The sequence below is a fragment of the Bos javanicus genome, chromosome 6 (assembly GCF_032452875.1).
Source record: "Bos javanicus breed banteng chromosome 6, ARS-OSU_banteng_1.0, whole genome shotgun sequence".
NCBI classification, from domain to species: Eukaryota; Metazoa; Chordata; class Mammalia; order Artiodactyla; family Bovidae; genus Bos; species Bos javanicus.
Window position 1 is genome coordinate 58,408,994 of NC_083873.1, and position 27,985 is coordinate 58,436,978.

The 27,985-nt window shown below is 41.9% G+C and overlaps 2 protein-coding genes across 16 annotated transcripts in view; one reads left to right on the forward strand and one right to left on the reverse strand.

The window, feature by feature from the left end:
- TLR6 (toll like receptor 6) overlaps window positions 1-18,457 on the reverse strand; it is a 48,288-nt gene extending 29,831 nt beyond the window's left edge. For 4 of the 10 annotated variants that reach the window (XM_061419913.1, XM_061419914.1, XM_061419911.1 and 1 more), the window contains exon 1: window positions 18,375-18,457. The gene's annotated coding sequence lies outside the window, so the exon portion shown is untranslated. Of the gene's footprint in view, window positions 1-9,164; window positions 9,214-9,572; window positions 9,661-11,184; window positions 11,275-15,097; window positions 15,176-18,250; window positions 18,327-18,374 lie in introns of those variants that run through there. The other 6 variants (XM_061419918.1, XM_061419920.1, XM_061419919.1 and 3 more) reach the window with 6 other exon arrangements.
- A 104-nt stretch (window positions 18,458-18,561) lies between these two features.
- FAM114A1 (family with sequence similarity 114 member A1) overlaps window positions 18,562-27,985 on the forward strand; it is a 66,621-nt gene continuing 57,197 nt past the window's right edge. For 2 of the 6 annotated variants that reach the window (XM_061419923.1, XM_061419924.1), the window contains exons 1-2: window positions 18,562-18,668; window positions 26,654-27,009. In XM_061419923.1, the coding sequence (XP_061275907.1) occupies window positions 26,662-27,009 (348 nt within the window). In that variant the 5' untranslated portion in view covers window positions 18,562-18,668; window positions 26,654-26,661. Of the gene's footprint in view, window positions 18,669-23,935; window positions 24,012-24,525; window positions 24,638-24,661; window positions 24,757-26,653; window positions 27,010-27,985 lie in introns of all 6 variants that reach the window. The other 4 variants (XM_061419928.1, XM_061419926.1, XM_061419925.1 and 1 more) reach the window with 4 other exon arrangements.

Genomic DNA, 27,985 nt, shown 5'->3' on the forward strand with positions numbered 1-27,985 from the left:
AACAGCACTAAATGTTGGTGCGGATATGGAGCAACAGGGACTTTCATTAACTGTTGAAATTTTAAAAGGCACAGATACTTTGGGAGACAGTCTGACAGTTTTTTTACTTAAAGCTAAACAGGGCCTCACCATATGATCCAGCAATCACACTCCTTGGTATTAACCCAAATGAACTGAAAAATCTATGTCCACACAAAATCCTGCAGATGGATGTTGACAGCTTTATTCATAACTGCCCCCAAACTGAAAGCAACAAGATGTCCTTCAACAAGTAAAAACAGTAAACAAGCTGTGGTACATCCATCCAATGGATTGTTATTCAGCAGCAAAGAGAAATAACCTGTTGAGCCATGGAGGAACCAAAATTCAGATTGCTAAGTGAAGAAGTCAATCAGAAAAGGCTACCAACTGTATCATTCCAACTCTCTGATGTTCTGGAAAAGGCAAAACAAAAGAGGCATTAAGGATCAGTGGTTGACAAGAGTTGGAGGGAGGGATGAATAGGCGGAGCACATAGGATTTTTAGGGCACTGAAACTACGTCCATGTGATATTATAATGGTGGATATATGATCTTATGCATTTGTCAAAACCCATAGGACAATGCAACACAAAGAATGAATCCTAAAGTATCAGTTCAGTTCAGTTCAGTCACTCAGTTGTGTCCGACTCTTTGCGACCCCATGAATCGCAGCACACCAGGCCTCCCTGTCCATCACCAACTCCCGGAGTTTACCCAAACTCACATGCGTCGAGTTGGTGATGCCATCTGGCCATCTCATCCACTGTCGTCCCCTTCTTCTCCTGTCCCCAATCCCCCCCAGCATCAGGTTCTTTTCCAATGAGTCAACTCTTCGCATGAGGTGGCCAAAGTACTGGAGTTTCAGCTTCAGCATCAGCCCTTCCAGTGAACACCCAGAACTGATCTCCTTTGGGATGGACTGGTTGGATCTCCTTGCAGTCCAAGGGACTCTCAAGAGTCTTCTCCAACACCACAGTTCAAAAGCATCAATTCTTAAGTGCTCAGCTTTCTTCACAGTCCAACTCTCACACCCATACATGACCACTGGAAAAACCATAGCCTTGACTAGACAGACCTTTGTTGGCAAAGTAATGTCTCTGCTTTTTAATATGCTATCTAGGTTGGTCATAACTTTCCTTCCAAGGAGTAAGCGTCTTTTAATTTCATGGCTGCAGTCACCATCTGCAGTGATTTTGGAGCCCAAAAAATAGTCTGACACTGTTTCCACTGTTTCCCCATCTACTTCTCATGAAGTGATGGGACCGGATGCCATGATCTTAGTTTTCTGAACGTTCAGCTTTAAGCCAACTTTTTCACTCTCCTCTTTCACTTTCATCAAGAGGCTTTTTAGTTCCTCTTCACTTTCTGCCATAAGGGTGGTGTCATCTGCATATTTGAGGTTATTGATATTTCTCCTGGAAATCTTGATTCCAGCTTGTGCTTCTTCCAGCCCAGCGTTGGGAAAACCACTAGACCATTCAGGTATGACCTAAATCAAATCCCTTATGATTATACAGTGGAAGTGAGAAATAGATTTACGGGACTAGATCTGATAGACAGAGTGCCTGATGAACTATGGATGGAGGTTTGTGACATTGTACAGGAGACAGGGATCAAGACAATCCTCATGGAAAAGAAATGCAAAAAAGCAAAATGGCTGTCTGAGGAGGCCTTACAAATAGCTGTGAAAAGAAGAGAAGCGAAAAGCAAAGGAGAAGAAGAAAAATATTCCAGTTTGAATGCAGAGTTCCAAAGGATAGCAAGGAGAGAGATAAGAAAGCCTTCCTCAGGGATCAATGCAAAGAAATAGAGGAAAACAACATAATGGGAAGGACTAGAGATCTCTTCAGGAAAATTAGAGATACCAAGGGAACATTTCACACAAAGATGGGCTCGATAAAGGACAGAAATGGTATGGACCTAACAGAAGCAGAAGATATTAAGAAGAGGTGACAAGAATACACAGAAGAACTGTACAAAAAGATCTTCATGACCAAGATAATCACGATGGTGTGATCATTCACCTAGAGCCAGACATCCTGGAATGTGAAGTCAAATGGGCCTTAAAAAGCATCACTACGGACAAAGTGGAGGTGATGGAATTCCAGTTGAGCTCTTTCAAATCCTGAAAGATGATGCTATGAAAATGCTGCACTCAATATGCCAGCAAATTTGGAAAACTCAGCAGTGGCCACAGGACTGGAAAAGGTCAGTTTTCATTCCAATCCCAAAGAAAGGCAATGCCAAAGAATGCTCAAACTACCGCACAATTGCACTCATCTCACATGTTAGTAAAGTAATGCTCAAATGTAAAGTATCAGTTCAGTTCAGTCGCTCAATCATGTCCGACTCTTTGCGTCCCCATGAATCGCAGCATGCCAGGCCTCCCTGTCCATCACCAACTCCCGGAGTTCACTCAGACTCACGTCCATCGAGTCAGTCATGCCATCCAGCCATCTCATCCTCTGTCGTCCCCTTCTCCTCCTGCCCCCAATCCCTCCCAGCATCAGAGTCTTTTCCAATGAGTCAACTCTTCGCATGAGGTGGCCAGAGTATTGGAGTTTCAGCTTTAGCATCAGTCCTTCCAATGAACACCCAGGACTGATCTCCTTTGGGATGGACTGGTTGGATCTCCTTGCAGTCCAAGGGACTCTTAAGAGTCTTCTCCAACACCACAGTTCAAAAGCATCGATTCTTCGGTGCTCAGTTTTCTTCACAGTCCAACTCTCACATCCAAACATGACCACCAGAAAAACCATAGCCTTGACTAGACGGACCTTTGTTGACAAAGTAATGTCTCTGCTTTTTAATATGCTATCTAGGTTATAGATGTTAATAATATATCAATATCAGTTCATCAATTATAATAAATAGACCACTAATGAAAAATGTTATAATAGGGAAAATTGTGTCGAGTGAAAAAAGGGATATTTGGGAATTCTCTAACCTATTTACTCAAATTTTCTATAAATCAAAACTGCTCTAAAAAATAAAGTCCAGTAATTTTAAAAAAAAAGAGAGAGAAGAAAAGAAGTCAATAGAAACTGTCCCCGAAGAAGCATACGCACTGATTTGCTTGACAAAGACTTTAAATCAATTGCCTTAAAAGTTAACTACATGACCATGGTCTCTTTTCACTGGACTCAGAACACTTTATTTCTCTTTCAAAGGACAGTCCTCTTATCCCCTCAAAATGTTTTACTGGTCAGTTTAATCATCTAAAATTATTCAAAAGGGTAAACAAGGAGCTACTGCCAGAAACTACAGACATTCTTTTTTTTTTTTTTCAGAAACTACAGATATTCTTGAGTCTACATCAGTATTCAATTTGGTACCGCTTCAGCCATCTGCTGTAACCAGAGATACCACCCCCCCATGGGTGAAGGGTTAACAAATCCATTTCTCTCCTTAATCATGGACTAATCTGGTCTTTTTTCTGAAAACCTGAAACATGGGGAATGTCAGCTGGGTTCTCAGAAAAAAGCACTTCTGGTAAAGATGACTATTTAAGGGACTCCCCTGGTGGTCCAGGGTATAAAACCCTATACTCCCAATGCAGGGGGCACAGGTTCAATCCCTGGTCATGGAACTAAGATCCCACAAAGCACAACTGATGTGGCACAACAAAGACCCAGCAAGGCCAATGCAAGTAATTTAAAAAATATGACCACTGAACAGTAAATAGCATCCAGGCTGAAAGAACTGTGTATGAACTATAAATACCACGTAGGAAACCTGAGCTCTGTTTCCTCTCCTGTATCTTTCTTAGTAAAGTGGGACCAAGTGTGGCTTGGGCTTCCCAGGAGGCACTACTGGTTAAGAACCCACCTGCCAATGCAGGAGATGTAAGAGATACAGGTTGCATCCCTGGGTGTGGTAGATGCCCTGGAGAAGGAAATGGCAACTCATTCCAGTATTCTTGCCTAGAAAATCCCACGGACAGAGAAGCCTGAAGGGTTACAGTCCATAAGGTCACAAGGAGTTGGACATGACTGAATCGATGCAGCACGCACGCAAGTGTGGCCTACTGGAGTCTGTGCATCTGAATTTTGAGATGAGCCTGAGAGGTCCTCCAGGTGAGTGTTGCAGATCCATGCCAACAGTGGGCTAGATCTTCAGATGCTCAACTCAATTTGGCTAAAGCAATATGAAATGAAAAGGATGGGGAGGAAGGTGGTTGACAAGTCCCTGAGGCCTGATTGGAAGGCCCATCCATCAGCAGCTTGACCCCTAAATGTCTATGGCATATGACCGGGGGTGAATCCTTTTATAAGGATAGATGAAAATGTGAGAAATCAGAGTTGGACCATAAAGAAGACTGAGCGCTGAAGAATTGATGCTTTCTAATTGTGGTGGTGGAGAAGACTCTTGAAAGTCCCTTGGACTTTAAGGAGATCAAACCAGTCAATCATAAAGGAAATCAACCCTGAATAGTCATTGGAACAATTTATGCTGAAGCTGAAGCTCCAATACTTTGACCACCTGATGCAAAGAGCTGACTCACTGGAAAAGACCCTAATGCTGGGAAAGATTGAAGGCAAGAAGAGAAGGGGGTGACAAAGGATGAGATGGTTAGATAGCATCACCAACTCAAGGGATGTGAATTTGAACAAATTCCAAGAGATAGTGGAGGACGGAAGAGCCTGGTATACTGAAGTCTATGACGTCCCCAAGAGTCAGACATGACTTAGTGACTGAACAACAACAGATGAAGATAAGAATGAGGCCACATTTATGTTACAAGAAAGAACTACTTACACTAACTCCATGAACTGGACTTCACCAAAACCAGCTGTAGCTGGCCTGGCAGAGATAATGCTATGCTGTGTGGAGCCATTTGAGAAGATACAGTTAATACAGGCCAACCTGGCATTGATGACTAGCTGAGGGGCGGAGGCAGACACACCAGCCCACAGACCCCCTGACTGTGACTGAGACAGAGGGGTAACTAAAGTTAGGCCAAAGGTCAAGCAAGAAGCCAATCCTAGCAATTCAGACACACTCATGAGTCTGTGCCACTCCAGCTCTGATCTGCATAGAAAAACACCTCTGGGCACCCACAGGGAACAAGAGTTGGCCAGGACAGACCAGGCCCCACAGCCACCTATCTCCCACAGCAGCGTCCTGAGAGCAGTGGTGGCAGTTGTGATGGCCACAGAGCAGCCTCCTACAGCTGCACTACACCACAGCTGCCTGGAACCACCTACAGGCAGAGGTTAGCAGTGCCTTCACAGACCCACAAGGGGCAGCTGATATAAGACACACACTCTGCTCTTTCCATTCACAGGAACATGTTTTTAGTTATAGGATCTTATTTTCAGACATAATTCCCATACAAATAGGTATGGGTTTTTCCAACTCACATTAGACCAGAAGCACCAAATTCAGAGAGGCAGGATTTGGCACTTGATAATCTGGGATCATCAAATTCCTACAGTTGACATGCTGATAAAACAGGAGATGATAGAGAAATATTAAAAAGTATATTGAAGGAATCAGAAGGCACGTCAGAATAAAGGGGGTGCATATAAAAGAGAACAGTCTTCCCAGAGCCCAGAAAGTCTCACCCTACTACAGTGGATGACAGACACTGCCTCTCATGACAACGATGCACAGTGAATGAGAAAAGATGACCTGGTTGAGAAGAGGCAGGTATATAACCCCATGGACTCAATATTTGCTACCAGGACAAAGGGCTAGAACTGCAAAGCTTCCTCAATCCCATTTAGGGTCTGATCTCCACACAAAAAGCATCTAGGAGGCCCCAGGGGACCAGAGCAGGCAACCACATTTCTTAAGTAGGATCCTGTGTAGCTAGTATAACTGAGAACAGATTTTGACCACTTGTCGTTCAGTTTTATTAACAGAAAGACCTACTGTTCATTACTGGAGGGTATACTGGACATTGCAAAATAGTTAAGAGATGAGTAGTTTCAATAAGTCATACTTTGGAAGAGTAAAAACTCTTCTTGGGGTTTTTACTTGGGTTGGGGAAATTTCATTACAAACTGGCACACAGCAGTGAAAAGTCCCTCCCTGCTCCTTCAACACAGCATTTCCCAACTGCCCATCAGTACAGTCATAGTTCTGTCTACAAAATAAACTTTTAAAGTCACTTTTTAAAATGTTCTAAATATTCTCTGGATCAAGAAAACCACATTTTCAACTATAAACGTTAAAAATGGTGAGAGTCAACAGGGTGATGGGCACTTGCTCTAGCCACCATCTCTTGCCCTAAATCCCCAAAACGATGAAATACACACAGATATAAAATCAGAAAGGGAAGTGTTTAGGGGAACTGAAACCAAGAGAAGTCTCTGAAATCCACAAGCAGATTGAACTATGACAGACAATACCAGCCTTCCAGAGATGTCTACTTCCTAATACCAGGATTTGTAAATATGCTGTTACATGGAAAGGGGGATTTAAAGCTGCAGGTAGCATTAAGGTTGCTAATCAGTAGATCTTAAAATTTACACGAGTGGGCCCAATGCAATCACAAGTATCTTTAGAAGTGGAAGACGGAGGCAGAAGAGGTCAGAGTGATGTGATATGAGAAGGACATGACCTTCCTTGAGGAAGGGGGCCACGAGCCAAAGTATGCAGGCAGCCTCTAGAAGCTCAAAAGGCAAGTAAATGGATTCTCCCCCAGAGCCTCCAGAAGCAATGCAGACTTGCCAACACCTTAACTTAAACCCAACAAGACCAACGTTGGACTGCTAGCCTACAGAACTGTAAAATGATAAAGTGTGCTTTTTAAGCTACTAAACTTGTGGTAATTTCTTACAGCAGCAAAATAAAATTAATACAGACTAGCTTGGTCCACCCCTCCAACAAGCAGGCTGTGAAAACAGATCAACAAGCAGTTATACATAAGCATCCCTGGTGGCTCAGATGGTAAAGAATCCGCCTGCGATGCAGGAGACCCAGGTTCAACCCCTGAGTCAGGAAGATCCCCTGGAGAAAAGAATGGCTACCTTTCCTTGCCTGGAGAATCCCATGGTCAGAGGAGCCTGGAAGGCTACAGTCCATGGGGTCACAAAGAGTCGGACTGAGGGACTATTATCTAACTATCACTCACAATTTGGGTTGCACAAACAAGAAGCATGACACTTCCACAAGTAAACACTGTGACAGAAAGGAACCAAACACAAACTATGAGAGACATTAACACCCAAGGAGACAGAGATAAAAGAGAAAAACAGGCATCTGTAATAGACAGGTATCCTCAGAGAGAGAAAACTCTAAAAAAGAATGGAGTAGGAATCATGAACATTAAAAACTTAATAACTGAAATGGAAGACTTACCGGATGAGTTGAACTGCAGAGTAGCACTGCTAATGTAAGAAGGAGTGAGAGAGAAGACCAAGGAGAGGCATTTTCCCAAAATACAGTCCAAGAAGCCAAAGAGATTAAATATACGAAAGAAATGCTAAAAAATTGTGGAAAACAGACCCACCATATTACTAAAGGATAGACTCCATGCTCTGAAAAAGAAACTGACTCGAATAAATTGGGAATCAAAAAGCAGCACTTTGAAAAGAAAGTACAAAGTGTATTGCTAAGTCCTAATACAGATTGAAGGACATTTCACTAACAATCTGAAATTTAAATTGCCAGTGTTAACAAGGGGTTAGTGGATGGTGGAGGGAGAGGGAGAAAGTGGACCAAAAGCATGTTACAATCCTTGCCTAACTAAGAAGCAGCTATATATACCAAGTAACTCAATATTCTGTTAGAAAAATATATAAGTTTAAGTATGTATATTATAAAATTAAGAGTAATTACTATAAAATACAAATAAAAAAGATACACTCCAACTATTTGGTAGCAGGGAAAAGATCAGATATGAGAAACCCTATTCAATCTCGCTCTGCGCTGAAGAAATAACACACGATGATTCATTCAGATGTTTTGGGTTTGTAACCATGACTTATTATTAGCAAATCCATGACAATAACACAGCAATGGATTAAAGGAAAAAAAGATGAGCATCTCCATAGACATTAAAAACTCACTTGATAAAATTCAGCATTCATCTTTGACTAAAAACATGTTAATTAAAGTATACATGCAAAAGATACTTCTAAAACTTGATAAAGACTATATCAAGTATCTGACTTAAACCAATATCCTACTCCCAAAGCATTTCCATGAAGGTCAATGTATCTGACTTAAACCAATATCCTACTCCCAAAGCATTTCCATGAAGGTCAATGTATCTGACTTAAACCAATATCCTACTCCCAAAGCATTTCCATGAAGGTCAATGTCAAGGATGCTCACTACTTCTTAAAACTGTTTATTTACTTCTCTGTCTGCACTGGGTCTTAGTTGGTGGATGCAGGATCTTTAGTTGTGGCACGTGAACTCTTCAGTTGCCGAAGGAAGAGGCTGAAGTCTCAGTCATTGGACCACCAGAGAAGTCCCTCAAGGATCCCCACCATTATTTAACACTGTTCTATAAGTTCTAGCCATTGTAATGAAGCAGGTGGCGGATGAGAGACAGGAATATTGGAATGGAGGAAATAAACTTATCATTATTTTTAATTATATGATTGTCACTGTGGAAAATCCAAGAGAAGTAGTTGAAAACCTGTTAGAACCAGTAAAAGAGAACAATACGGGGCCAGTACAAAATAAATTATTTTTTAAAAATCTGTCCAAAAGTAGCAAGCAGATTGTCAAATAAATTATGGTATCTCCATACAATTAAATACTACTGTGTGGCCTTTAAAAATAATGAAAATCTAACTTCATGGAAAACTGCTCACTATATATATGTGACAAAAGTAGTTTACTTATAAAATGTATAGCAGTTAATATGTACACATACATATGGAAAAATATAAGATACATATCAAGATATTAACAGTGGTGATTTCTGCATGGTAAAATTTTAAGAGGGGTTTATTTTCCTTTTAGTCGTTCCCTGTATCTTTCAAATTTTGGACGTTTAAAATTAAGGAGAGCACATTATTCGTTCGGAAAATTTACCTCTTCAAAATCAACAGTGAATAATATGACCGATGTCCAATTTCACAAAAATTAAAAATCATATTAAATAAAAAAATATATAACATCTAAATGAAACTTGATATTAGACTGAATCTTATTTTAGACAGATCTGCTGTAAAAGTTACCTGAGTAACAAGTGGAGACAGGATTTTAAGAGGCACCAGGCATTAGAGTCTGTTAAGACATAAATGCTAACTTTTATAATGTTATATGGATACATTAGGAAAATGTACTTCTTTTAGAGAGACAGAATGAAGCATTTAGAGATGAAACATTAGCATGCCTATAATTTATGATATTTAAGTATGAAAAGATACAGTGAATCAAATGGGATTTTTTTCTTAAATATTTTTTTAAAAGGCATGATTATTTTCACCTACCAAATTGGGGAAATTCAAAAATATAATACCCAAGGTTAGCAGGTGGGACTAAAATGAGAACTCTCATTTAATTCTGGCAGGAATGAAAAATTAGTACAACTTTTCTGAAAAGCAACTTGGTCACATAGATAAATTCCTTAAAAATATGCTTACCTTTATTTTAGCAATTCTACTTCTCAAAATTTCTTCTAAAGAAATATACATAAAAATATTACTATGAGGATGCTCATCAGGATGAAAAACTGAAAAAAAAAATCATAATGACTAAAAGTATAGAAAATTGTTTAATCAGTTATGTACACCCATACTATGGAACAATATATGCAGCCATAAATACTGCACTTTGTGGGGGAAAGTCTACAAAATAATGTTAAATGAATAAAAGAATACAAAATTCTGTGCATAGTAGGACTCTAGTTTTGTTAAATATGATTAAAATCTAACATATACACAACGCCTGGGGGGAAAAAGAACGGAAAGAAATAAAATGCTAATAGTGATTATCTCTAGATCTCTTAAATCATAGATGAATTTAATTTTTTCTTGTAACTTTTGTATATTTCCAAAATTTCTAATCTTGAACATCTTTTATAACGTGAAAGACTTGTCTGAAAATATAGCTAATATTAAAGAAACACACTTGTATTATTTGTGTGGGAAAAGAGAGAGAGGGAGGGAGAATTTCTTCCTCGTGATAGATAATTGACATCTCTGAATGAGAACCCACTCAAAGGTCTCTGGATGGTGTCTGTGTTCAGGGAACTGAAACACAGCCAATATGTGGGAAAGTTGATCGGCTTCCCTTATATTACCCTGCCTCCAAAACACAAAGATTCCTCCCAGATCATTTATACCCTCATGTGGTTCCTAGTGTTTACATTTAAGCCAAGAGTTTCTCTAAAAAAGAAGGGGGAAAAAAGTGAGACGAAAGAACAGATTAGAGAGCTCACAGCTTTTTTTTTTTAAGGAAGTGAAAGAGACAAAAGGTTAAAAAAAATTTTTTTTTTCTTTAATGCATCAAATGAAAGATGGGGGGAGACAGATGCAAGACGCTCTGTATCAAGAAAAAAAAGTAGATAAGATCTATGAAAATCAAAACTATGAAAAATGAAAGACCAGAAAAACTTGAGATTCCATAATCAAATCAACAAATATGCAAGAGAAATATTGTTTTATTTGTCAAAGTTTGGGTGAGAAAGTCGAATAAGGCAAGTTCTGGGCCGGTCACTGCCACTTCCTTCATTTAATAACTGTTTATTCTGAGTGAAGTACGCGCCAGCCCTGCCCCAGACCGTCAATGCTGGGGCGTACAAATACGAATAGCACAAGTTCGATCCCTGCTTTCAAATGCGTATAAATAAGTGACAGACACAAATAAATGATTCCAGACCGTGTTACAGCGAGAATCAAACACTCATGTCTAGTATAAAAACATATCACATGCGATAGGATAGGTGTCATGGAACTAGGAAAACGTGAAAAGACAGAATGTAGTAGACAAAAACGGAAGAAAGCAATAACATCAGTTAGCTTTTTTTCCCTTAAATATGACAAGTGCTAGTTATTTCTGTATCTTTCAAGATAGCCATATCTTCGTCTTTCTTGTATAACAGAAAGAACGTTTGCAACATTAAAAAAAAAAAAATCACCTTAAAAGCATTTTGCAAAAACTTGACCTATTTCCTATACAACCGCTAGCATTTTCTTGTTTATTTGAAGTAATTATGCCATAATTTGTAAAAGCCACAAAAGCCTTCTTACTTACCAAGATTTCTTTCTCAGAAGGAGAGAAAATAACTTCTAAAGGTACGGAAAAAGAGCTTGACAAAACCCAAGTCCTTAGTCTAAATAAAGCAGTATCGTAGAAACGGTTTTGCGCCATCTGTCGGACTTTACTGTAATTACTCCTGCACACGAATTTCCCTTCCAAGGTCCTGAGCAAAGCACATGGATCAGTAGGTTTTTCTGAGCTACAGACTTAAAGAGTAATCAAAATTTTAAATTTATATCATCACCCATCTGATAACAATGTCAATGTGAAGAAAAATGTTTTTCTAAGAGAATATTTATCTGTAAGAGTTTGCAACCTGAGTGTTAAATTGTCACCACAGTAGAAAGTTATTCAACTTAGCCTGTTTTATCATCATATTTAATATTTTCAAAATAATTGCAACTACCATGATTAAGCAATTTTGGAGCATTATTTTAGCGACCTGGGAGACTAAAATAAAATAAGCTTAGTTTCCAGAACTGTTTTTTTAAAAATCAGCTTTTAAGAAAGTTTAATAGTTAGCACATCTGGGGGAAATTGCATTCTGTTTCTCTATGTTCTGACCAACATTTGGTATGGCTAGATGTTTTCATTTTTAATTCCAGAAAAATAAGTAATAGTGAGATCCTGCAAGACTAATTAAAAATTAATTTTCTAAAGGCCATTTAGAATAATTTAGAGCAATATAAAAAAAGGTTGATGATACAAAAAGAGGATGTCTAGTTCAGGCATCCAGGATACCTTATTTCCAAGACGCTCCCTTAAATGAGGTTCTGTAAGGAACTGAACACGTGAGTTAAATAGTTATTCTATAATTAATCCCAGTCTTTGGCATTATTTCCCATCATTAAAAAAATAAGTTAAGACCCTACTGTCTGATCCACAACAAAGTTGGACATCAGGGTAAGAATCACTTCTGCTTTCAGCAGGAAAGGAAAGGCCAGCTTCTCGAGATTCATTCTTACTCATCAAACATAACGGGAAGCCTTTGCAGGCTGGGGGAGGATCAGCAAGGAGTGGCTGGATCTCTGCTAAATGAGCAGAAGAGATGGCTAGAGAGGAGTGGGTCTCTGACCCTTGGAAACCAGCTTTGTGAAACAGAGGAGAAAGGAACCAGTGATGGGTTTGAGGGAATTTCAAAGAACATGGGCCTTTAAGAAATACGCACACACACATCACTGCTGATGTGGCCGCATCACATGGTGACAAAATGTTTGTAAGGTTTGGTCACAAATGATCCTTAGGGCATTGCATAATAACACCGGTTTCCGGGAACAAGGAGACTATCCTTGTGAGGCTATTATGATTCTGAGAAATGTCTTTAAGGAGATGACAAAACCCACAAAATTCAGGTGATATGGAAGATGGAAATGGAACAAACAGACAATGCTGGGCAGAAGTCCTCCCAAGGCTGTGCCCTAGCTGTGTGGCCCTGGGCAAATGACTTAACCCCAAAGACTCCATTTGTTCATTCATAAGATGGGAGTGCTTATGAGTTTTTCAGACTTTCCTGGTGGCTCAGCCATTAAAGAATCAGCCTGCAATGCGGGAGAACTGAGTTCGATGTCTGGGTTGGGAAGATCCCCTGGAAGAGGGAATGGCAACCCACTCCAGTATTCTTGCCTAAGAACCCCACGGACAGAGAAGCCTGGCGGCCATGGTCCATGGGGTCATGAAGAGTTGGACACGACTGAGCGACTAACACTTATGAGTTTTAGGCAAGACAATAATAAAAAGTGGCTGAAATAGTGATTGTCCAAGAAGACAAGTCATTATAGTAAAGAGTTTTGGAATTCTATGCAAGTCTTACATTTTTTATGCTGAGGTGGAAAGACTTCAGGATATACTGTTAAATGAAGAAAAGCAAAGAAAAGAATAGGAGAGTGTGACAGCATTTACATAAAATCTGGTCCCTCAGACACCTGCATAGGTTATCTTTTTGCCAGGAGCAAGACATACACAAAGGAGACACACACACACACACACACACACACAGAAAAGGAACAGACCAGGTGAAAACAGAGGCAGAGATTAGAAGTCTGCAGCCATAGCCAAAGAATGTCCGGAACCACCAGAAGCTAGCAGCCCTGTCAGCACCTTGATTTTGGATTTCAAAGTGTGAAAGAATCAATTTCTCTTGTTTTAAACCACCAATTTGTGGGAATATTTTACGGCAGCCACAGGCATCTAACACAAGGGTCAACATAGTTATGCTAACATCTGCATAAAAATCTTTTTTTTCTGCTGCTGCTGCTAAGTCGCTTCAGTCGTGTCCGACTCTGTGTGACCCCATAGACGGCAGCCCACCAGGCTCCCCCGTCCCTGGAATTCTCCAGGCAAGAACACTGGAGTGGGTTGCCATTTCCTTCTCCAATGCATGAAAGTGAAAAGTGAAAGTGAAGTCGCTCAGACGGGTCCGACTCCTCGAGACTCCATGGACTGTAGCCCACCAGGCTCCTCCGTCCATGGGATTGTCCAGGCAAGAGTACCAAAGTGGGTTGCCATTGCCTTTTTTTCTGAGGGGATATTTAAAAAGCTGTTACCTTTGAGCAGAAGAACCAAGGGAGGGAGATATTTTTACTCATTCTTTTATACTCTTCTGTCCTGTTTTAGTGTCTTTGCTATGTACATGCATTACTTTTATTTTTAAAAAACAAAATAGCATTATAGCAGGATAAGTAAAATAGTCTAAAGCCAGCAAATATACTGTCCACATACAGAAGCAAAGCACTACTTTAGTGATTTTTGCTCTTTAAAAAAAACTTTCTCTAAAATCAATATATAAATATCACCTACCAACAGCTTGGAAATAAATTATATGAAAATGATCAATATCATAAAATATACAAACCACTAGAAATAAAACTGATAATTCAAATATTAATATTAAAACCAAAATCTGCTGAATTTTTTTTAAAGCCACATTCCAAGAGAAACATGCAACACAAAAGGTTACTTTTAGAAATATATAAAAAGTTCCCATAAATCCATATTAAAATGACTAACAAACCCAATCAGGGGTGGTGGAATTGCAAAGGATATAAACAAATGGATAACCTTCAGCTGAGAGACACCATTTACACCCCTTTGAGGGAAAAAATTAAAATATCTATGATATCCCCTTCGAACTGTGTGGTGCTGGAGAAGAGTCTTGAGAGTCCCTTTGGACAGCAAGGAGATCAAACCAGTCAATCCTAAAGGAAATCAATTCTGAGTTTTCATTGGAAGGACCGATGCTGAAGCTGAAGTTTCAATATTTTGGCCACCTGATGCAAAAAGCGGACTCATTGGAAGAGACCCTGATGCTGAGAAAGACTGAGGGCAGGAGGAGAAGGGGATGACAGAAGACGAGATGGTTGGATGGCATCCCCGACTCAATGGACATGAGTTTGAGCAAACTCCAAGAGATAATAAAGGACAGGGAACCCCGGTGTGCTGCAGTCCATGAGGTCACAAAGAGTCGGACACAACTGAGCGACTGAACAACAACAAACATAATACCCCCAATGTTGGTCAGAATGTGAGGAAACAGGAGCTCTCACATATGTCCAGAGATCCTGACTTAAACAGTCTGGGATGGAGTCGGCCATCAGTACTATTTTGAAAATTCTTCAGGTGATTCTACTCCAACCCAGTGAGGATCGGAGACCCTGAGATCTAAATGCCAGACTCTGCTCTTTACACCAGAAATCCTTGAAAGAGTTGTTTCACTCACTGTCTCTAATTATTCTCCTCCCATTCTCTCAAACCCACTCAATGCAAGTAGCCTTCCCTTCAGCTCCAGAGAAACAACCCTTGTGAAGGTCACCAATGACCACACTGCCAATCCCAAAGGTCAAGTCTCAACTTTCATCGTAACTACCAGCAGCATTTAACACAGTTAGAGGGATATGAAAAGTTTTCTTACTTGATTGCTGGAGGAATCAGGCATCCTGACTTCAGACTATACACAAAGCCACAGTAATCAAAATGGTATGATACTGGCACAAAAACAGAAATAGAAGTCAATGGGACAGAATAGAAAGCCCATAAATAAACGGACACACCTATGGTCAATGAATGTATGACAAAGGAGGCAAAACTATACAATGGAAAAAACCAGTCTCTTCAATAAACGGTGCTGGAAAAACTGAACAGCTATATGTAAGGAATAGGAAATTAGAACATTCTTTAACACCATACACAAAAATAAACTCAAAATGGATTAAAAACCTATATGTAAGACCAGATACTATAAAATTATTAGAAGAAAACATAAGCAGAACACTCTTTACATAAATAGAGGCAGTATCTTTTTCAAGCTGTCTCCTAGAGTGATGGAAATAAAAACAAAAATTAACAAATGGGACCTAATTAAACTCAAAAGTGTTTACACAGCAAAGGAAACCATAAACAAAATGAAATGACAACATACAGAATGGGAGAAAATATTTGCAACCAACAAGGGATTAGTCTCTAAAATTTACAAACAACTAATGAGGCTCACTGTGAAAAAACCTGAGCGCCGAAGAATTGATGCTTTTGAACTGTGGTGTTGGAGAAGACTCTCAAGAGTCCCTTGGACTGCAAGGAGATCCAACCAGTCCATCCTAAAAGAGATCAGTCCTGGGTGTTCATTGGAAGGACTGATGCTGAAGCTGAAGCTCCAGTACTTTGGCCACATGCTGTGAAGAGTTGACTCATTGGAAAAGACTGATGCTGGGAGGGATTGGGGGCAGGAGGAGAAGGGGACGACAGAGGATGAGATGGCTGGATAGCATCACTGACTCGATGGACGTGAGTTTGAATGAACTCCAGGAGTTGGCGATGGACAGGGAGGCCTGGCGTGCTGCGATTCATGGGGTTGCAAAGAGTCAGACAAGACTGAGCGACTGAACTGAACTGAACTGAATGAGGCTCAATTAAAATAAATAAATAAGAAGACCTAAACAGACATTTTTCCAAAGAAGACATATAGCTGACCAAGAGATACATGAAAAGACATTCAACATTGCTAATTATTAGAGAAATGCAAATCAATACTATAACTAGATGTCATCTCACATCAGTCAGTATGCTGCTGCCGCTAAGTCACTTCAGTCGTGTCCGACTCTGTGCAACCCCATAGACGGCAGCCCACCAGGCTCACCGTCCCTGGGATTCTCCAGGCAAGAGCACTGGAGTGGGTTGCCATTTCCTTCTCCAATGCATGAAAGTGAAAAGTGAAAGTGAAGTCGCTCAGTCCTATCCTACTCCTAGCGACCCCATGGACTGCCGTCTACCAGGCCCCTCCATCCATGGGATTTTCCAGGCAAGAGTACTGGAGTGGGTTGCCATTGCCTTCTCCCAATAGCCATCATCAAAAAATCTACAAAGAATAAATGCTGGAGGAGGTGTGGAGAAAAGGGAACCCTCCTACACTGTTGGTAGGAATGTAAACTGGTACAGTCACTATGGAGAACTATAGGGACGTTCCTTAAAAAACTAAAAGTAAAACTTAAAAACTAAAACTAGAACTATCATAGATCCAACAATCCCATTCCTGGACATGTATCTGGAGAAAAACATGGTTTGAAAGGCTACATGCACCCCAATGTTCATTGCAACCTTGTTTACAATAGTCAAGACATGGAAGCAACCTAAATGTCTACAGATGACTGGATAAAGAAAATGTGGTACATATACAATGGAATATTACTCAGCCATTAAAAAGAATGAAATAATGCTATTTGCAGCAACGTAGATGGACCTAGACATCATCATACTAAGTGAAGTCAGACAAAGAAAGACAAATACAGTGGTGCTTATATGTAAAATCTTTTAAAAATTGTACAAATGAACTTTTTTTTACAAAACAGAAAGATTCACAGACTTTGAGAACAAACTTATTGTTGTGGGCGGCGGGGAGGAGGGGGATAGATTAGGAGTTTGGGATTGATCTATATAAAATAGATAACCAACCAGGAATTATTGTATAGCACAGGGAACTGTGCTCAGTATTCTGTAATAACCTGAATGGGAAAGAATTTGAAAAAGAATAGATACATGAATGTGTATAATTGAATCCCTTTGCTATACACCTGAAACTAACATGAGATTGTTAACTGACTATACTCCAGTATAAAATAAAAATAAAAATTTAAATTAAAAAAACGGGTGGGGAGTGGAATGCGTGATTGGGCTGTTGCCTTTCAGCAGGGTAGAGAGGGGCAGGTTTGGCAAAGGAACTTGCTGTGCCCTGTGCTAAGTCGCTTCAGTTAACGTCCGACTCTTTGCGACCCTGTGGACTACAGCCTGCCAGGCTCCTCTGTCCATGGAACTTTCCAGGCAAGAATACTGGAGTGGGTCCGGTTGCCATGCCCTCCTCCAGGGCATTTTCCGGACCCAAGGATCCAACCGGTATCTCTAATGTCTCCTGCATCAGCAGGTGGGTTCTTTGACCCAAGGCACACATAAGTCACAGTCACGGTGTCTGTGGTACACCAAAACACACCTGGAATACAGTCTGCTAACACCACTGAAGAACTCAGAAAAAAATTACTGCTTTCAAAATTAAAATCTCCTTTTTATATAAAAATATACTATATATTCACAAGAATAGGTTTATACTGTACATGCGCTGTTCTAAGTTTCCCCTGCCCTCTCTTAATATTCGGCTATGGTCCGCCTTCCTTCCATATCAACAAACTGGACTTAGAGTTGTAATTTCTAACGACCACAGCATACCTGGTCGTTTCAAGTTACTAAAAATTACTTTACCAATCTTTTGTTGGGAGGACAGTTTATTTCCGGGTTGTTTTCTCTGGCATAAACAATCACAGTCAACATCCTTGGACATACATGTGTGCACATTTGACTGTTTATTTAGTACACATTGGCAAACGTGGAATTCCTGGGCCAATGCTAACACATTTGAATTTTGATCCACGTTTCCAAACTGGCCTTCTAGAAAGTGTTTTTATTCGGTTGACTGGTTTTAAATCAGATGACACTCTTAAAAACAGGGTAAGGGAAAGCTATTTAAAGCACCATGGTGGGGGGGGGGGGGCGGTGGCGGAGGAGTGGGATCGAAAACTCTTACTTGAACTTGAGCAACCCCTTCCTGGTTTAACTGCGCAGTTTCCTGGGCGCTTTTAAAGGAAGCAAAGGCAACAGGAGAGCCCCAAGATCCGCCCCGGGCGGGGGTGGGCGCCCCTCCAGCTCACCAGGCGGCACGAAGTTCGGAAAAACCAAGTTTCCGATGGTTGGTCGGAAGTGCGGCCGGGACGCCCCTCCTCGAACCCAGCAGCCTGGGTGAGGGGGTGCCCGGACCTCCGCCGCGCTCCGGGCCGGGATGGGGCCACGGGGGCGGGGCCCTGGTGGGGCCGCGGGGCGGGGCAGCTCGGCCAGCCCGCCCTGTCCCCCTCCCAGCCCGCCCTCCGGCCGCGTCCCCGCCAGCCCTGCCGACGTGGCGGGGCGGGACCCGGAGGCGCTCCCGCGCGCACTCGGCCGCCTGAGCGGTAAGAGCCCCGGGCACCTCTCGCCTTCACCCCCTTCCCCGGGCGGGCGCGGGGGCGGGGGGATGCGGGGACAGCTGCCGCGGGGTGATGGGGAGACCCTGCCGTCTCTGTTTATCCCGTTCGGTTCCCCGAGTCGGCAGGGGCTGGGCACCGGGCACAGGATCGGAGGGAACGGCCCTGGAGGTGAAGGTCCGGGCAGGCGCGGGCGGCGCGGCCGAGGGCCCCGCGTGGGTGCGGGCGTGTGAGTGTGTGTGTGTGAGTGTGTGTCGCTCCAGGTCCACGCTCATGCACACACCCACACGCCCGCACTCCTGCTCTGCCCCCTCGGCCGGCGTGAACCTCTGCGGAGCCTGTCTTGTGCTCCTGAAGTATTCGGTCCCAGCACAAAGCAAGTCTGAAAAAGTTTCCCCCAGGTCCCAGGTCCCAGTGAGAGGCAGGCTGCGGGGTCTCCGCAGCGGCGGGCACAGGCGAAGCAAGCCCCATCCCGGGGTTCGCCAGCCCTTGGCCTGGAAAAGCCGAGCTCCGGCCTTGCCCTTCCACCCAAGCTCATCATCCATCATCTCTCCCGCTGCAGACGCCGGCACTGCCGGCGCTTCCACCCCAGCTAGCACCCTGAGCCAGCAGCACCTCTATTCACAGCCCCCAGGTTGAGCCCCACTCCCCACCTCAACGCCCCCACCCGCCGGCCCAGTCGCTCGTCTTCTTCCCTGGAGCCAGGCTTTTCTAACCATCTCAGATCAGGCGCCTGAACTTCACTGCCCTTTCCTGGAGTAGGAAGAACTCTCTGCATGAACTGTCAGGGTGATCTCTCTGTCCTTCGATGCCATCAGTTCTCATCCTAAACGTCTTGAGAGGGTCAAGCGGGTGGCTTTTAAAATCAATGTCTCGAACTCCAGAAGACCTCGTCCACCCTGAGAAAACTAAGTAGGCAGGCTTTCTCCTCAGAGCCTTCTCTGCCCTCGTTTCCTCCCTTGCCCCTTCCCCACCTCACCTGTGTCCATTCCCTGCCTTTCCTTCCTTTGCTAAACTCAGGAAAAAATCTGATAAACTCCTTAGGGCATAAGTTCTAAGCAAAAGAAGGGAACTTTGAGGGTGGGATCTGAGGCTCCTTGGAGCCAGTGCAGAAGGAATTTGAGAGTGGGAAGGAGCCTTGCTGATTCTCACAGATTCAGACATTATTAGACCAGGCTTACATCACACATTGTTTCTCTTTAATCAATATCAAACAATATATTTCAGTTCAGTAAATACTAGAGTGTCGGAAAACAAGCTAGGTGCTTGTTGGTCACAGTTCTGGAGGAGAGACAAATAAATGTCTATTTTTAAAAAATGATACAGAAATAAATACTCCTTAAAAATGCCATAGAAGTCTATGCAATTTATCTTCTAAAACATTGGAAGGAGTGGGGCAAATTTGGGAAGATTTCAAAGTAGAAAGTAACATTGTTGTTCAGCCGCTGAGTCATGTCAGACTCTGCCATCCCATGAACTACAGTGCACCAGGCTTCCCTGTCCTTTACTGTCTCCTGGAGTTTGCTCAAACTCATGTCCATTGAGTTGATGAAAGTGATTCTAGACATTGAGAAAAAAAAACAAAAACAGGACTTTGCCAGGCAGTTGGAGGCAGGGCATCCTGGTCAGAAAACCCAGCATGAGCAAAGGTGGAGATGTTTATGAGCTGCCTGGGCAGTGATGGAAAATGTGCTGTCTGGTGAGTTGAGAGTTCCAGGAGGCTTACAGAGAAAGTGGAGCTGGACTATGAGGGGCCCCAGATGCCATGCAAAGGTGTTTAAACCTCATGTTTTTTAAACAGGGGAGCAAATAGGTCCTTATTTGTGTTTCATAAAATTACCTGGCAGACATGTGGAAGCCAACTGGAGGAAAAAGAGTCTGGGCTCTGGGAACACATATTTGTCAAGTACCATTGGAACTCTTGCAACCTGGTTAAGATCCTGTCATCCACAGTTTTTGTTCCTGGTCTTTCACTGACGGACACTTTTTAAATTTGGAGGCAGTGATCTCACACAGGGCATTTATTGTATTACCAACTTCTTATTTTGCCAAGTGAGACCATTTAACAAATCCCTGCACTCCAATACTATTTCATAAAATGAAAGATGTTTTAATACCAAGAAAAGCATGAAGGTTAAACTTGAAGATGAAGGCAGTCCTTTACGTTGAATAAATTTAGACTGATGAAACACTCTCTATCTTGTCCTCATTTTTCTGTCATCACAGGCCGGTCCCAGTCCTACAGTCTGTTATTGGGGAACAAAGTATGCAGATCGTTATGTCCACCCTTACTCTCCAGAGGAGGAAGTGAGGAAGCCCAACGAGAATGAGTGGGCTGTACACCCGCAGAGAGATAGAGAGATCAGAGCACAACTCTTTGCACCTCAGCATCCATCCCTCCCATCCCTTGATATTCCTCCATGTGGCTGTTGGCCCAGCCACATAGCATCCGTTCTGCGTGTCTAGATTCATTCCTAGCACATGCTCTTTTCCCATCAGGCCTTAATAACTGTCAAAGCCTCTTTCCAGGTCTCCCTTGTATGAGATCAGTCTAGTTCAGGTACTTCTTTACCTGCTGTGATGTGCTGTTTACATCATCATTTAACCATTTCGTGTTAGAGGCAGTAGTTTCCTGGACCTTCACTGACCAGGAATCAGATGGAAACAGATTATTCGTTTTCTGAAGGATGTCTTCCGTTTTAAACTTATTTTTGGAGCCATGAAATTGTTGCTCCAATACCTAGCATAGTTCTGGGAGCATTTTAGGTGATGAATGAATTGACTCACGAAAAACTAACTTATATTCCCAGCCCACAAAGGCTTCTTTATATGCCACTCTTCCTCTTCTTGGAGTTTACTGAAGAAACTTCCTTGTTTCTGTGGGTTGAGGCTCCCTAGCATCAAAGCCACAGGACACGGCTGTAATGGTCAACATTCCAAACCATAAATCAGGGCGAGTTTAAATCCGACTGCTTCTGGGGCACCCAGGCAGAGATGGGGGCCAACACAGGACACACAGCGTGCATCCTGGCCACCCACAGTCCCTACATAGGAACAGCTGTGTCTTAGAACACACAGTTTGTAATGACTTCAGGTAGAAGGGCACTGTTTTAAAAATGACTACCTCTCTCCTGTCATAACATCCAGAGTAGACCAAGGTCTACCAGAATAAAAAAGATCTGGACGAAGCTTTCTTTTTTTGGTTTAGATTCAGGGAAAATATGGTCTTGTAACAGAAAAGTTCACATACAATTAGAAGCTAAAGTAGGGCTGACCATTTTGATTATTTGAAAAGATGTAAAAATATAGTCTTCCTGAAATAAATTGTCCATAAATGTCTCCTAACAGTATTGGTTCAACTCCTTACAGCTGAATGTCACGTGTATTTCTGAAGGAATGGCTTCATGTTGATAATTGGATACAGAGTAGCCACAGGGAAGACAGGTTTTGTTGCAGTCATTTTTCCACAGTTGAGGGGACCTGACCTAAGGCAGTTTGGCCATCAGAGATGGGTGAAAGTGGTAGGCTCCTCTGTGCAACTGTAGAACCACAATCCACTCTCAGAAGTTCCGCCACACACTCCTATTTACGTTAGCAACCAGGCTCAAATAGAGCCTGACAAGAACAAGCTGTATATTTGAAGATCTAGCTCTCTGTCTTTTTAGTCCTTGGGTGAGGATGGCCCTGGAGGCAGGACTCAGCTAACCCTGTAATCAGGCTTTGATGTATTCTTGCAATGAGTAGAAGAACTAGAAAAACTCTACGGCGAAGCTCAGTAGCTCCTGGATTCAGTATAATCTTTGCCCTGGAAATGGAAGAGCAGAAAGTACCTGTACAGAATTTCTTGCCAATCCACTTTAAGCACCATTTCCATTTTATCAGTGAAAAATACTTTTAATAGTGTATTGTGTTAGTTGCTCAGTCATGTCCACCTCTTTGTGACCCCATGGATTGTAGCCCCCCCATGGTCCTCTGTCCATGGATCCTCCAGGCAATAAACCTGGAGTGGGTAGACATTCCCTTCTCCAGGGAATCTTCCCAACCCAGGGTTCGAACCTGGGTCTCCTGCATTGCAGGCAGATTCTTTGCCATCTGAGCCACTGGGGAAGCTTTTAATAGTACCCCCTGATAAATAGTGTTCAGAGAGAGGGATGGTTGAACCCTCTCACGAGGTGAACAGTCCATTACAGAATCTGAAATGGTAACTAAAGACCTTGAAAAGTATATTCCTTAATAGGACATTTAAAATGTTGACCAGCCACCCCCAGAGCATAAAATAAAACTAATCCATGTAGATGTTCCATGGTATGTGCTGAAATATTTTAGCACTAGGAACAGTATCACAACAATTTAAGGTGAAGCAGATACAAAATGTTTCTAATGCTTTTTATTCACCCATAAATGTTTATTATAACCAGGTTTATTCTCATGTTCCTGCTGATAGAGAAGTGAAATAGTTTGGAACTTCTTAATAATCCAGATTAATAATAAGGTTTTTCAAATTATCTTACAAAGAAATTAAAATATCAGTGCCTTTGACTAAATGTTGATGAACACAAAAAGGGGAATCTAAGTGATGTCCAAGTATGTGCTCAATCTCCTTATGTTCGTACTCCTAGGACCCAGGTGAGGATAAGGGTAAATTAGGAGAACTCTAGGCCATGGCAGTGAAGGAATGTCCTAGACCATGGGTCAGCAAACATTTTTTATACAGGGCCAGATAGTAACTATTTTGGGCTTTGCAGTTTTGGGGGCCACGTGGTCTCTCTCGCCACTCTTCACCTCTGCTGTTGTACTCGAGAACCCACAGACGTTATATAAACAAGTGAGCATGTCTGTGTTCCAATAAAACTTTGTTTACCAAAACAGAGGGAAGGCAAAGTTAGGCACCTGGCTGTAGTTTGCCAACCTCTGTCCAGGCCAGTCCTGACTGGTTTTCACAAAAATTTTATAAGCTTCCACATGACAATAGCTTTTCAATTACCCTCCCTCAGTCTCATCCCTCTCCCATAAACCACAGTAACAATCCCTTTTCTGCAGGGTAGCCAGAATCACTCTTTACTCCTTTAACTAGGCATTGACCATACTTACTGACAGACCATCTCCAACCTTGAATACCCGAAACTTAACGTATCAGCCAAAGGGGAGGATGCATTCTTTGCCTTTCCCATCTGCAGACTTGTTTATAGTTGTGTTATCAGAGAATTCAAGTATTTTTGTTTAAAAAGAGACATTCTAACCCAGTTATCTTGTAGGTGAAGGAACAGAGGAAAGACAATATGGGTCATTTGAAACCACTTGCTGTAAGATAGCTCCTGAGTAGCAAATGAGGTAAAGGCTTTGCTGCTTACTTTCATTTCAAATTACATTTTAATTTTAAATCTTCCCCCAAATATTAATATAACTCAATACACATGTTTGTTGAGTTTCCTACAGTGTTCAAGAAACCATGTTAAGTGCTGTATAAAATACGAAGACAAAATAAGGAAGACTCTTGTCTTCATATAGTATTTACAACATATTAGGATAACACTCAAACGACTCTAATCAAAGATGATTGTAACCATCCGAACTGAGATAGATGCAAAGCGCTCTGAGAGTTCAGAGGAAGAAAAATTATATCCAGTTAGGAGGAACAAAATATAGAGGAGACAGTTACTCTAAATGGGCCTTAAATTTGTTAAAACAACATACTGAACCAACAGCCACCTGACAGTCTTTTGTGAATGTAATATATTCACATAATTGTATAGCCATTACCACTGTTCAGTTTTAGGACATTTTGGTCACCCACAAAAGAAATCCACATCCATTAGCAGTCATTACTCATCCCCTCTCCTTTCAGCCACTGAAAGTAAAAGTGAAGTCGCTCAGTCGTGTCCGACTCTTTGTGACCCCGTGGACTGTAGCCCACCAGGCTCCTCTGTCCGTGAGATTCTCCAGGCAAGAATCCTGGAGTAAGTTGCCATTTCCTTCTCCAGGGGATCTTCCCAACCCAGGGATCGAACTCAGGTCTCCCGCATTGCAGACAGCCACTAGAAGCCACTAATTTACTTTCTGCCTTTGTGGAATGGAGGTAGGTATTGGAGAGTCACACATAGAAGTGTGTAAAACTGTGAGAAAGGAGCAAGATTCACCAAGGGAGAGATAAAAGAAAATAGCTGGACAATTTAAGGAACAACTGTTTGAAGGGTCAAGAAGGTTGGCAGGTGCACGTGAATTGTAAGTTGGCCACCGTCATCACATGGCCAGTATGTGAGATGGCTTCCCACATACTGTGGTTTTAACAGTGACCAGAGATTTGACCAATTGGTAAACACCGAGGTCAACAAAAATACCCACTGATTAGCCTGCAACTTGGTTTCCTATGTAGTGAGGTCATTATCTCTTTTTTAGACTACTGAAATTATCAGGCTTCCCAGGTGGTTCAATGATAAAGAATCTGCCTGCAATGCAGGAGACGTGAGTTCAACTCCTGGTCAGGAAGATCCCCAGGAGGAAGGCATGACAACCCACTCCAATATTCTTGCCTGTAGAATCCCATGGACAGAGGAGCATGGTAGGCTGTAAAGAGTTGACATGACTGATTCGATTGAACGTACACACATGCACGCAAACACAAGGAAATTATCACCTTGAACTATCTTCTGAATATATGTTATCCAATAAGGTAGCCACTAGCCACACATGTCTATATAAATTTAAGTTAAATTATTTAAAATTAAATTTAAAAATTAGTTCCTCCGTCGCACCAGCCACATTTCAAGTATCTGATAGCTATATGTGACTCTTAGCTACCATATTTGCCATCATGAATACAGAACATTTCATCATCACTGAAAGTTCTATTGACCTTCACTGTTGTACATGGTAGCAATAACTCACAAGCTTCATAAAGAGGTTTCTGTTTCGTGTGTTATTTTGTAATGGCTCCATTCTCATTTGGCTTAATATGTCACTTCTTTATTCCATTTCATCCTTGTGTTTCCCCATCTAAACTATTCACCAAAGAAAGCTCAGACCTTCATGGGCTGGTACCCAACAAGGCACACTTCTGTGTATGTATGTTTTTTTCAATTTGAATTTCTGACCAAATTGCAATACTAAATGTCAAGCATTTTTAAATAAGCTCTCAGGTATTTTCCATGCTTATTCTTATGGCTACAAATATAATTAAGTCATATGAAGTAAATACTTTCACAGATACAGATAATACTCTTAGTTCCTATATGTATATTTCCTCATGCCAGGTGAAAGATCCATGAAAGTTTAAAGATAGCACTGTAGGTCTGTATTAGTTCCTACTGCTACTGCAACAAAGTACAACCAACATAGTGATTTATAGCAATACAAATGTATTCTCTTAGAGTTCTAGAGTCTGAAGGGAGAATGTTTTCCTTGACTTTTCAACATCTAGTGGCCACCTGTGTTCCTTGTGGTCTGTGGTCTGTCCCTTCATCTTCTGAGTGCGTCACTCCAATCTGCTTCTGTCATCACATTAGCTTTTCCTCTTTGCAGTCAGATCTCCCTCTGCCTTGCTCTGATAAGGACACTTGAGATTTCAATTAAGACCCATGCAGGTAATCCAAGATTCTTAATTGAATCATATCTTCAAAGTCCTTTTGGCCATACAAAGTAACATTCACAAGGTGAACATGGATGGAACCTGTGTCTCCTGCATCTCCTGCATTGCAGGCAGATTCTTGACCACTGAGCCACCTGGGAAGCCTGATAATTTCATTAGTCTAAAATAAAGATATAAGGACCTCACTGCATAGGAAGCCAAGTCACATTCCAAGGATTATGACATGGATATTTTGCGGGGCCATTATTCGGCCAACACAGAGGTTGCATAAAGTTTCTTCTTGGTAGCAAAAAGCTTATCTCCACCAGATTTAATTATTCAGGGCTTTGAATTAAAATTGAATAATTCAGATAAAGAGTAAGTTGTTTGTTTGTAATCCTGTTAATAGATATTAAAATGTCTGACAATGGCGATGACACGTTAGCCTCTGGAGACAAAGAAGAAATTACCAACAAGCCCAACAGTGATACTTTACCCAAAGATGCAGAAGTGCACTGTGATTCAGCTACAATTTCAAATGAGCTAACGCCAGCGAATCCCAGAAGAGATGTGCATGAAAATGAGGCTGTTCAGGGTGCAGAGACTGCTGACACTGGACTCGCTGAGGAGCCCAAAGACCTTGGCGCCACGGAGCCGCCCCTCAACGGAGAAGTGGCTGAGGATGCCCTCACTGAGTGTGTTGATGCTGTGAGCCTCGAGGCAGAACCTGGATCCGAAATACCCCTGAAAGAACAGAGTGATCCGGTAGGAGTGGTTCATTTGACCGAGTTCTTACTGATACCTACCATGGGCATAGATTTGTGCCAAGCTATGAGGTTAGGAATTGGGAATTCAGTATACACTATGACATTACCTCTGTCATCAGAGATGTATTGTTTGGTGAGAAAAGGTGTATATGAGAATAATTGGTCATTTTAATATTTTCATTTTGTTGATTGTATTTTTATTAACAATACCCACCACCAAATTATTGGACACAACAGGCACTCTCCTAACTACTCTATATGTTAAGTAATTCACTCCATACAACAGTTCCTTGAGGTTCTAAGTGGATATTATTAACCCCAAGTTATAGATGAGGCAATCAGGCTCAGAGATCTTAAGCAACTCAGTAAGATATTAAGCTACTCAGTAAGTGAGCTTAGTAAGGGAGCTACTCAGTAAGTGAATGATACTGTAATATTGAATATAACGAGTCCAGATTATTAACGAACCTAATTCCACCCTAAACAAGTTAATGCTTCTTTAACATCACTTAAAATTTGCTGCATATTTACAAACCCACTCTGAAGATCTGAAACCTGCAGATTCCCCTTTTATCATCACATACCACCTTCCGGAGACCTGCAGCAGAACACCCTTGTGCTTCACTTGTGCACCTGACTCTCTGGGGGATGGCAGGCCAGTATCTCCAAGTCACTACTTCATTCCACATCAGTATGACCAAGCTGGGTTTTCCTGACACCTTTCCCTCCATCCACATGGGGACCGGAAGGGGTGGGGAGGCACTCTGCAGGACTTGAGGAGATGGGCCACTCTCCTCCGAACCTGCCTTCTAGAAGGATGCTACAGTGTAGGAGGATTGGCCCTGCTCTCCCAAAGTGTGCCCCACACGTCCCCTCCTTGAGGTGACTGTGCTGCATGCAGTGGGGGAAGCAGGCTAAGTGGGGAGTTGGGAGGCTGGGCTTCCATCCCCCATCTATCATTAACTCTCTTAGTT